The sequence below is a fragment of the Amblyomma mixtum genome, chromosome 3 (genome assembly GCF_055824585.1).
Source record: "Amblyomma mixtum isolate Tamu chromosome 3, ASM5582458v1, whole genome shotgun sequence".
NCBI lineage: Eukaryota > Metazoa > Arthropoda > Arachnida > Ixodida > Ixodidae > Amblyomma > Amblyomma mixtum.
In genome coordinates, this window is record NC_143014.1 from 335,513,581 (window position 1) to 335,525,885 (window position 12,305).

A 12,305-nucleotide genomic window follows, 5' to 3' on the forward strand; every position below is an offset into this window, starting at 1 on the left:
GAGTTCACCCTTCCGGCACTGCACCTCACTACAGTATTGACCGCAAAACAGACAAGCAGATATATACAGCATGTGCTCTAGAATAGACCCCTTTCAAAAGTCACTAAGTTGGCTTTGCCACATAGTGCATTAATCAGGAAATAGCATTGCTGGCCAGCAGTCAGAGGAAGACAAAGTGCTGAATGTCTTTGCCAGCACTTGACAACTGTGTGTGCTGCAGTCAAAGGAACAGCGTCAACACCATTTATGTTACAAAACACATGACCACATGTGCATTTTCTGCATGAAAATTTAGGTACTTCACCCTTACTTGGGCATTTGACACTACTGTGAAGCTGGCTCAATGTATTTTAGAACTCCATTAATATGTGTTGGAATGAGCCACTTCGCTTGTGACGCACATGAAAGTGACAATTAGTCTTTTTGCCATTTTCTCTCCACTGTGGTCCAGAATGAAGAATGCTAAATGCAGAAAAGGCAGTGGCTGTATAGCACTGCTGCCATAGTTAGAGAAATATCACGTGTTTATCTTCCTCTGTCCCGGTGCTAATATTCAATCCATAGTGAAAACAGCAAAGAATGAAATTAACAGCACTCAATAAGTTCATCCAATTCGAAATGCCTTCATTTCAGTACAGAATAACAATGGTCCTTTAACATGCAATGACTAGGCTCCATTCAGGGCCTCTGATGTGCTGTCCTAGTCCACAATGACCTAGCTGCTGTTCAAGAGAAGTTCTGATTAACTTGATTAACTGCAACACTTTACCTGGACTAAGCACAGCTTGCGAGCTAAAAGCAGGTGCAATGTGCAAGTTATCTACTGCCACCTTTAGACTGTTTGCAGGCCCATGAGGCCTTCTGCTGGGTGAGCTCTATATGGCATGCCAGCCAATGAGAAACGTTTGAAATATGTTTGCGCCCCATACTGGCTGAACTCAAAAAGAGCAGCACAGTGAACATGCATTTATGTAGTTTGATCGAAAGGATCCAATATATTTTCAAACTACAAGCACCAACTGCAAAATTTTGGCTTCAGAAAAAACATCCAGTGTTCCCGAAAACCCACACCCCACGTGCACATACTGGACATCAAGAAGGCACCGATTCCGGATATCCATGGATTATCCCTGAATACCTGCAGACTTCTCCTGCGTACCTATTTGACATACAATTTGGATATCGACAAAATACTTACATGTCAGTAGTGGCCACAAGAACAGTATGACGACCAGGTGTGGGGAAGTCGCGCAAATTGACATAAGCCACACGTAACATGAGATCATCGAGGGTGTCCTGGTCCTGAGCTGCCGCTGTGACTTTGCTGCTCGGAATCAGAGGTCACTTCCTGGAAGAACACTATGAAAAGAGCGGCCAGAAACATGCAATCACAAGGAAAGAATTGCCATTCTTGTTGCTAATGGCAGATGCACAAGCATGAAATGCTTGCAGTTGGCAGCTTAATGTTATCTGGTGCTAATGAGAACATTACATGCCATAACAGTACCGCGCATGCGCCAATAATAGCTCTCACAGCTAGTCTGTTCTTCCAAGCCTCAAAGGAACGATGCATTCCAAAGGTATCACAAAAAATACCAGCTCAAACCAACACGCAGGACTTCCTTTAATGCACAAAGAGTGACAATCCCAGGAGTCAGAATACTTCAAATTTCACTCTGCAGTTGACCACACTGAGCAGCAAATGCTGTGAATACCTGCCTCCAAAACAAAACAGTGCCAGTGTCCAATCAGTCTGTGTTCGTGTGGCTGCCAGTGACCTTTAATGGAGCTTGTTTCGGTTGCACGAACAGCAACCCGAGATCCTTACATTGGATCTGCAAGGACTGGCACAGTAAGTGCTGGGGATGTGAAATCAGCCCTGTTCCACCTTATCTTTTTCAAGAAAGCAGAAAAGACCTAGGCCATAGCAAGGCATCCACTTTCTTGAAAATCTCACTGTTACATGAGCACCTTCTTTGTATGGCACTAGAAAAAAGCAGTTGGGCCTTTCGATGTATGCAAGTCAAACTATGTGACAATACCTTCTCTAACGACATCCAGATCTGAGTCCCCGATACACAGCAAGGAAGACATCTGCCATGAAGCCAGATCACTGAGCATAGGACACACCGTCTGCCACAGGCCATGGAAACCAACTCTATTTACTGGTAGAATTCATGGTGCTGACAGCAATAAAGAGGCCACATAAATATCTGCCACTTGCCATTCCTGCAGCCTGTGAATCAGCAGGGGGAATGTCAAGCCATTCCTTGCAGCGATGCAGGAAGGAGAGCACATCAGGAGATTCCGTACGCTCCCTCAACACATACAGGCCCATCAATAGCTGCGGAAATGGAATGCCATCTTGTTGTTCTTGGCTGCATGTGCGTGAAGTGAACGTAGTGGCTGCTGTATTCTGCCTGTTCAGTGACCTACAGCACGCTTCAAAGGCACACCAAGGCATGCATGTGGCTAGGCTCTGCATGACCAGCTGAATTTAGGAAGCAGAGCTGGCTTTACATCATGGGATTAGAAAACAGTGGCGCTGCTTATCACTAATTTTGCACCAAAGATTTGAAAACACTCACCAACCTGTAGTGACTTCTGGTCCCACTAAACATACTAAATGGGTCAATGCGCAGAACCTTATTTTAGTTCCGGCCTAGAGGAAAATATTTCTCAGGATACAACTTTAGGAAGCATGCCAGATTAGCAAGCTTTAGATGTGTCTGTATTTTGTCAGAATGGTAACAACAACATCATTGCCATCATCATCAGCCTGACTATGCCCACTGCAAGACAAAGGCCTCTCTCCCATACCTCTCGAATTAGTCCTGTCCTGTGCCAGCAAGCTGTGTCCATCTTTTCCACGCGAACTTCTTAATCTTATCTGCCGACCTAATTTTCTGCCACCCCCTGCTGCGCTTCCCTTCTCTTAGAATCTACTCGAATACCCTTAAGGACCATCAGTTATCGTGCCTTTGCATTGCATGCTCTGCCCAAGCCCTTTTCTCTCTCTTGATTTCGACTAGGATGTCATTAACAACATACTACCTACCATAAGTAAGCTTATTTAGACCTCTTGATCTGTCAAGAATTCAATATAATAAAAAATTAATGAGTCAGCTCTTAAGCCAGAGATGTAAAGTGAATGCTGAGTTTTAAGGTTGCAGAGCACCGAAATGAAACATGCAACGCTACCTCAACGCATACACAAACGGCATGTTAGCAAAAGGCCAGCAGTAGTATGACTGCTCCTAGTTTACTGACATAGAACAAAGCAGCAAAAAATTCTACCAAACCAATCTGTAGTATATTGTTATACCTCACGTTATTTCAGGTAACTTTTTCTTTGTTTATATCCTTACACTTCAGCTCATGCAGGGAAATCTACAGCAAGTTGTAGAGAAGTTTTATTTCCTTCTGTGGGAGCACATGACATGTTCTTTACAGTAGATGCTGTTGGAAGCCGCTAAGGTCGTCAGTGTAAAACAGGCAGCATACCTTGCCAGCAGGCTCCTACAGCAAATGTGGTGTTGATGTTCTTGGTCTGGTGAAGAGGCCAGTAGTCTACAATTTCTGGGTTGTTAGCCGTCACCTTAAAGGGCCGTCTGTCGACACAGAGTGAAGCCTGCATCACACAGAACCAAAATGATACTGCCATTCAGAAAGGAAGTGTAGGAAAACCCAAATGCCAGAACTAGTTCAGGAATTAAAAGGCATGAGCCATGTCCCACTGAAATACCCAAAGAATGCTTGTCCACAAAACCCAACTGACCACAGACATCTGTGGAATGTCCGCATAACATCCAAAGCTACAGTAGATCAAGCTGTACCATGTTCATTCTGAACTCGTTAAGGGCTAATTGGGCACTGTTTAGTTCAAACTCAAGACATTTGATACTAAATGCAATGTTTCTAGTAATGATAAGCGCTCCTTCACTCAGTGCTAGCTGGGTACCAAGCAATCTACATGTACCAGCTTTATTTAAACCGTTCTTTAGAGTGAGTGCATTTGGAATTAGTGCTGTTCACTATTGCACTAATTGTTCTAAGAATACTGCAATAAACCAGTCTGAACTAATTAACTGCCAGCTTATCATCTTCCCCTGGACTGATCTGTTTGTGTGCCCTACCCAGTAGGAGATACTGTATCTACATGGAACATCTACTCCCAATTATAGGCACATTTCTATATTCCATGACCAGGTACTTGATGTGCTTATCAGCACACTTGACCCCCACAATGCAACGCACAGCTAAAGGGATGGTACATGGATTGTGTAGTGCAGATTGCAGCCAAGGATGCTAGCCTCAAGGACGTTGACGAAGAACGCATAATGGTGCCACCTGTCGCAGCACACCTCGGGTGTCTTCCAAAGCCACTCAGCTGGTGTGAACTTGTTGGCCTGCTCCTGGGTGGGCTCTCGGTGCAGCAGCAGGATAAGCCTGCAGTTGTGGATGAAGAGCACTGGGTGATGCTGGCTCATACCTGCATGAATATTAGCCACACACATGAAAGCTCAATGAGGAGAGCTCATTTTCTTTTTTCATATTGTTCTCAACGTAACGCAATGAGGCCGAGTGATCATGAAATGCATGAGGCCCAAGGAAAACGGAAGCAGCAGATACAATGCCTCTTTTGTAATAGTAGCTGAGTGCTATTTCTATTCCCTGAAACACTTTCATGTGTGTGCTTAAGTATGTAAACAACTTGGGCAAAGTGGAGGAATATGGGGCTTAGCATACCAAGCTGAATGCCCTTTTGCCTGACCAACTATGCACTGTAAACACCCTACTGAATCAGACTACAGGTCTGATGAATGTGAATGAATTGTAAGAAAAGAATACCAATTAGCAAAACACCTATTTTCAACTTCTTGATGAGGTCACTACAACATGTTGATGCCACAATGACAATTTTGCTAGACAGGTAGAGTCGCAAGCCAATTGGTCACTCTTATTCAAGGGAAGATAGCACAGAGGAAAGGACATAATAAGGAGAGGTAAATGCTTAAATGCATGAGCTGTTTTCGGTTGCATGACCTGTCTTTCTTCATACCGAAGAAGAGTTGTACCAAGGTAGCACCTTAATAGTTACATAGAACCATCTTTGGAAATATCACATTCATTTTGGCAGGTCATTTCACCCAAAAGTATATGTCCACTTTGCACCCTTCTGCTCACATCTCGTACAATCATGCTGATGTCCTGTCCGTGAATGATGCTGCTAGGTAGAAAAGTTTTCATAACAAGATATAGTTGAAGCTGATTTTTTTTTCCAAAAATGTACATATTCAAGAGCATGCAATAAGCATTTAGTGAGACGCAGGGAAGCAACTTGGACTAAGTGGATGTGACAGCGCACTTACGGTGGCCATCAGAGCTGCACAGGACATGCTCTTTGAGGTGGCTGGCGTTGTGGGCTGTGGGTGCGCGGGGACATATCCAGAAGTCCACAGTGAAAACATTGGTTAGGGTGTGCAACACAGTACAGTCGGGAATGACCACAGCATTTCTGGCACCATCAATTCATAGACCTGGTCAATCTCACGACCTTCGTCCGTCAGCAGAACTTGCGTCCACTCGGCTTCCATGTATGTGGCAAAGAAGGAGAATGCTCAGTGCGATTCCTCTGGGCACAGTCTGAAGAAAGCTTGTAAAGCAGAAACTGAGAGACATTAATAATTAATTTGTACACATCTTGGTGCACTAGGCAGCCTGAAGATGTTAGGATGAAATCTAACCATTCAGTGAAAAAATCCCAAAGAGCCAACAAATTTGTCCAAAACATCAGAAGGAACTATAAAGTTCCATTGCACCATTATGAAAGCAACCAAGCCATGATATTTTGTGCAGGAACCATGACACTGAGGTTAATGGTCACTGGAAAATGATGAAAAGTGTGCAACTTGCGACAGGCATGCTACCGTAGAGCTTCCTTTGAGAATCGACTGAGTAGGTGTTCCAGTCACAACCCTTGCCCACGTGGCGGGTGGCCGGAGTCAGACGAGCCGACAGCTGTTCGGGTGCACAGGCCCCTTCACCCAGCTCCAGCAGGGCATCCGGGAACAGGGCCCGGCGACCGGAGCCTGGTGTGTACTCCACATGCTCCTCCATGCTGCAAGCACAAAACACGCCACTGTGTTGCAGCTAGTGCAGAAGCCACTACGACCATTATAGCTGTAACATCGGCACTCTTCCTAGTCTACAGGCACCGATAAACAAGAGCACAAAGAAGGGGAAATTAACACTGTGAAGATGCTTTTTCACAAAAGCTTTCAGCCAACCCAAGTCAGTTAGTTGCATGTGATGGCAGCATCTGGTACTTCAGAAGACAAACAGAAAAAAGGAATAAAGGATTTCCACATGTCAATTGTTGTGGCTGATGTAATATTGACACATATGCACCAAAACATTTGGCTAACTTTTTTTAAGGATGTACAGCTACTTCAGCAGGTCAGCAGCAAATTTTGCCGCAGTGACATTCCAAAATGTGTGTCTGTATGCATGCATGCATTTAAGTGTGTGTATGGTTTCCCTTTGTAGCCATAAACCTGTACTCAGGTGGATGGTAATCAGTAATTTCTGGCTTAAACCATACACGTTAGCAGCTTTGGTACCGTCTGCTGAGACCTGCACTGGTTGCTGTGGTGTGCAGTGCACTCCATCTACATTATTCCGCAGACACTGCAGCACGTGCCACAGATGTTTAAGTTAATGTTAAGAAAGCTAAAGAAGGATACATGCACTCTTAATATCTATAGTTGAGTTTACCCTTCCATCCAACTTTGAGCACATGCCACACATGTTGTAAGTTAATGTTAAGAAAGCTGAAGAAGGATACACGCACTCTTAATATCTATAGCTGAATTTACCTTTCCATCCAACCTTGCAGACCCTGTTGACCGTGGTGGTGACATTGACCGGATGGCTCTGTTTCTTGCTATAGTCGAAGGCCGTCACTTTGAAAATGTGGTTACTGCTTGCCTCCCAATCCAGGGGCTCCAGATAGTGCCTGGAGCACAGAATAAGCAAGACATGCTTCTTCAAGCATTTGCATGGTGAAGGTGATGAAAATTTGAGAACAAGCCTTGATAACTGGGCAAGAAAAATTCAAGGAATGAAAGAATGCAACACAGCTTGACATTGCTTGCAAGGCACGCTGGGTACTCCCGACTTGCGGGTCATTCAGCAATAGGTGGTGTCTAATCTGAACGAGTCGCAAGACATGCTGGGTACTCGGACTTGCGGGTCGTTCGGCAAGATGCGCGTGCACGGCGCTTTGCTTGCAATGCGGAATTGTCAAGCTAAAATTCGGCTCTTAATATGTTTATAAGCGTTAATGAAGTCATAAAAAAGGTCTCTATGCTCTACGTGCATTATTATGCCCACACTCGATGTGCCATATTTGAATTAAGGGCACAAAAAGCGTTGTAAGTGCGAACGCTACAGCATGCGTTGTCTGTTTGTGCTGAGTTTAGGATGCTTCATTCACTCGCTTAAAGGTTCGCCTCTTGCTACTGTTACTGTGTGGCTGTTACATTGTTCTCTAATATAGTTTAGGATACATATTTCCTAGAGGTTCTGCATTTCCAAGAGGTGAATATATGAACTACCAACAACCGCAGTCTATTACATACTAGTGCACTGTGGCTGCGACGGCAAAGAGCTTGAACTGCTTGAACCATACAAATCCTCGGAGGACTTTTAGTACTCTTTCTATACATGCCGCAGTGGCCTAGTGGTTAGGGCGCTAGGCTACTGAGTCGGAGGACCCGATCCTGGACGCGCGGACGCGTTTCGATGGAGGCGAAGCGTGAAAAGCGCCCTTGTGCTGTGCAATGTCAGCGCATGTTAAAGGACCCTTGGTAGCTTCAATTAATCCGGAGCCCTCTACTATGGTGTCCCTCATTGCCCACGTGTCGCTCCAAACCTCAAAAGTCTGCGTACTTACCAATGTTTTACAACCTTAGCAGGGGGCACAGTCTTTTCATGTTCTTGTAAGCTTAACTGCTTTTGTTGAATATTTGCTATGCTTTATGGAAGACTTACTGCAGAAGCTAGCATGCTTAACAACTCTCTCAAGTTAGTTAATTTTAGTTCAGCTGTAATGCAAAAATGCAACTGCAATAGCAATTTGTTGAATTTTCAGTACTACTGTGTAGTCTTTCTGCATGTACAGAATATGCCCCAACAAGCATGCATTGAGACACAGTGGCTGAAAACCTCTGTTAATGTGTGACAATATCCTGCATGGGCAAGTGACATAGCAGCTATTCCAGCAGTGAGAGGCATCCACTTACTCCAGCTTTGATGGATGCAATAAGAACTTTGCTCACAAACAAAATTAACCATGCTTAGTTATGCACTGTACCTGCACTGCATTGCATTTCACATCTTGCATGGTGGTGTGGCACATTACGTGCCATTTACACATAACTTGCAGCTCTGAATGTTAAGGATTTCTGTATTTGATTTCCCAATGCTGGATTACGTAGATGGAAAAAATGTGCAAAAAAATGCTTTGTTTTGTGTCATCTCTTGAACGTTCAGTAGCTTCAGAATGTAAAATCGATGTTGCTTCCCATCAATGCAGAAGAGAGCCTGTAGCCATTTTGCAGTCGTGTACTTTGTGCTCCGCGAGACTAGTCAAAAGAAGAACCACCAGTCTGTGTACAGGCAGATGTCCCTAATGGTTCGCACCTCAGCTGCTGATGCCCAGCTATGTATAGAAATGTGGAAAGTATAACTTGTATGCATTGTATGCACAGTGCTCAAAGCAGTAGCAGCTAGGCAAAAGATGAGCTTGCCTCGTGTTTTTCTAGTTATTTCATGGTTTGACAGTGTGTATATCTTTTACATTTTTTTTAGACATGCAGACGAGGAAGAAAAAATAAGCCTTTCGGTTTGGGGCACCACAAAGCTAAGAAACATGAGGGAAACAAATCTAGCCAGTTTCAGTTAGTCCCAGATTGGAAATGGTGGAAGGTACGGCTCTTTAACCAAGAGTGACATTGCTTCAACCTAAGATCGGGCAGTTCTGACTTTACACGGGTACTCACAGTGATGAATGTTATGATGTGTCTTTCCTATAAGGCATTCATTAATATGAATCTGGACAAGGTCTATGTCATCCGAGTAAAAAAAAAACATTGGAACCAATTGGACATTCCAGTTGGAACTGAATGGACATTCCCATTGCTTCCAATTGGATTTCCCAATTGGAACCAATTGGTTCCAGTTGTTTTTAGCCCCCGACCAATTGGATCAAACTGGACTAGCTAATTGGACCCATTAGGCCAGGCCGTTATTTGACCCAGAAAATAATCACAAAATATGTTATGTTCATTGAGAAAGATGGCTAAATGTTTGAATAATATGCTCTAGGATCTTGGATGAATATTTCTACAACTTAACACATTGTAATATGCAAAAGGAAAACTGATTTATGAGCACTGTGGGGAGACACTCTGCCTCGTGGCAATCAACATTTTTCTACGGAATTGAAATGGAAATCAAAGCCAACAGACACACATGCATCACACAGAAGCAACACTGCACATTCAGGCACTAGTAGCATACATTAGCTCAATATGTACATCCAGAGAACACACTTCTGCTCCAACTTATATACCCAATTTATTAGGCTCTCATGCTGGGGCTGGTGGCGCTTGCCCACTGAGCGCACATATTTAATTTAATTTCAGCTCCAGTGGTGGTGTAGGTGATTAGTACAATTTATTAGGCTACGCTGCTGATAGCCCTTATTTATTAAGTACCATATTAGTTCTACCTTTTTCGTCAAACATGCAAGCATTCATTGGATAAATTGGGTGCAGTTCGGTGGACCATTTGGATGCAATGGGTAAGACCGATTGGGCTCACCGATTGGAAGCTGAAATGGTCCAATTGGATAGTCCATTTAGACCATCCAATTGGAACACCATTCAAATTGGAACCAATTGGAAACTGAACTCGTCCAATTGGAACCAATTTGAACCCATTGGAAATCCACTTGGTTCCAATGGTTTTTTTTTGACTGGGGTGCTGAAGTCAAGTGCCTAATATTTCATATTTATTTCTATAATTCTAGCCAGAAGAGAAGTTTGGCAAGGGTGCAGAAGAACTACTGGTTTGCACACAGGTTTGATGGTCTCTGAAAGAACAAAAGAATGGTGCTAACATTCATAGCTATTCCTCACTTCCCACCAGAGGAAAATGATTAAGAAGGCTCTTAAATCTAACTGCCAGCAAAATGTGTTACAGAAATATGCACCATCCCCTTATTTTCATTAGCATGCATCTTTGAAAATTAAATGAGTCACTCTTTCTCAAGCTAATATAATATTCAGTTTAGTACACATGTCAAATGATATCAGATCTGTGAAGCAGCAAAAGAAGTTCTTATTCTCATGTTCTTCAAAATGGACGACATGGCGATCATCCGTGGCAATGTAGTGAGTGTCTTGTGTTACCCACTTTGCTATTATATATATGAAAAAGTAGAAGCACACAGCGGAAGCTGAAACAGAACACGAGCTACGCCAGCGAATCTATAGCACGGAATCTGTAGCAAGCTTGCAAAAATGGAAATTGACGAAGAGGGGGAGTACACTCTGGGGAAATGACCTTACGTTGATTAGTCTGCAGTTGGGAGATCTGTTCAAATGAGAAATGCAGCAAAGACAAAAAAATGACAAACAAATAGTGCTAACGGCAGCAGGCATAGAAGAAGCAATTGAGAAATGCCTCATGATAAAGTGGGATTATAATCAGTTAAAACTATTCATCAGTACTAAAATGAAACAAGTAAAAAGGGTAACGCACAGGAGAGGAGAGAGGAAGCAATGAACCAGTGAATAAGGAAATTAAGGAGGCCATCGAACATTGATGGGTGGCTTCAAGGGAACACAGCGAAGCAAAGAAGGCACAGTTATCTCAAGAGGAAATACACCGAAAATGGGAATCTGATCAACAAATGAAGCAGCAAGTGCAGGTCCTCGTCCAGGCTAAAGTAAAGGACTCCACTGACCGCTGGCTGGCTGGAGTGCATGATGCAACTAAACAAGGGCCAAGAAAATTCTGGAACCATATCAGCTAACTGTGTAAAATGAATCAAGGAAAGCAGGAACAGATTCAGCATGGTGAGGGAATTTGCTTAGATCAAGACAACACTGCAATCTACATTACATCAGTTATAGTTGAGTCATTTAGGAGTGACAATACTGAAATCTCCCCAAATGAGAGAGAAACACAGGACAGCATAATAAAAAGCAGGTTATAAATGACCAGTACTAACGGAAAAAAGGTGGAAGCAAATTTTCTTAAATTCATATCCGAAGGGAGAAATGAAATCGCAATCAAGCTGAATGAGTTTGGTCCAAGAAGCAAGGAAACTTTGTTAAAAGCATTGGAGACAGTCACAACAAGTAAGCAAACTCCACATAGCTCGCGATAGGAAAAATTTATGATATTCGAAAATGAGAAGGAGAAAGGATGCGCCTAAAATACTTCACATCGATTACGACATCATCTGCAGTATACAAGACGGTAATGCAGGCAATGAAATTAAATATGCAGACATGGGTAGAAAGTCATAAGATACACGGAGAACCCCCGAACGGGTTCAGAAGGAAAAGCCGCTTGTATGACAGCCTGTTCCTGCTTACAGAATGCATAGATATAGCTAAGACAGAAAACCGACATATGTAGTCAGCCTTTTTTGACATAAGCAGTGCATACGACTATGTGAACAGGGAACTCCACTGGAACACGTTAAAAGATGAAGGTATGTGTAAAGAGGCAATTGATTTCCTGCAGGAAATATAGCGTGATAATAAAGTTGAAATTACAGCAAAAGGAGTAAAAGAACAACTGTTGAGGTACGTATGCAATTAAGGCAAGGTTCTGCTCTATCATTGCTACTCATTATGCTTTATGTGATAAAGATGGAAAGAAGGCTACAAGAGAGTAATCTAGGTTATAATCTGCTGTACAGTTTAGACGAAAAGGTTCTTGAACAACGAATCCATGGTTTAATGTATGCAGATGATATTACTGTTAGCACATAGACATGAAGATTTCCAAACTCTGGTTACTTGTCGTGGAGAAAAAAGAGGCATGGTTTGAGTTTTCGCACAAATAATTCAGGTGTGGCGCTTTCCAATGATACAAGTGATTCATTTACAAGATAAGGCCATAAAGTACACTGAAAGTCCAGACACAAATATCTTGGGATATGGATAAACAAGTGACAGACACGCACGAAAAAGCACGAGTAGTCTGTTGGGCCAAAAGGTTTA

General features: G+C 43.0%; 1 protein-coding gene across 6 annotated transcripts in view; it reads right to left on the reverse strand.

Moving 5' to 3' along the window:
• Nucleotides 1-1,221: 1,221 nt before the first annotated feature.
• The window catches only part of LOC149356040 (calsyntenin-1-like), a 44,071-nt gene continuing 32,987 nt past the window's right edge, over nucleotides 1,222-12,305 (reverse strand). Inside the window, exons 2-7 of one of the 6 annotated variants that reach the window (XR_016291612.1) lie at nucleotides 6,879-7,018; nucleotides 5,931-6,121; nucleotides 4,275-4,492; nucleotides 3,505-3,631; nucleotides 2,225-2,344; nucleotides 1,235-1,359 (exon numbers count right to left, since the gene is read on the reverse strand). Coding sequence is in view for 4 of the 6 variants with exons in the window: in XM_089584080.1 (XP_089440206.1) it covers nucleotides 1,283-1,359; nucleotides 3,505-3,631; nucleotides 4,275-4,492; nucleotides 5,931-6,121; nucleotides 6,879-6,886 (621 nt within the window). In the remaining 2 variants the exon portion in view is untranslated. Of the gene's footprint in view, nucleotides 2,379-3,504; nucleotides 3,632-4,274; nucleotides 4,493-5,930; nucleotides 6,122-6,878; nucleotides 7,019-12,305 lie in introns of all 6 variants that reach the window. The other 5 variants (XR_016291613.1, XM_089584083.1, XM_089584080.1 and 2 more) reach the window with 5 other exon arrangements.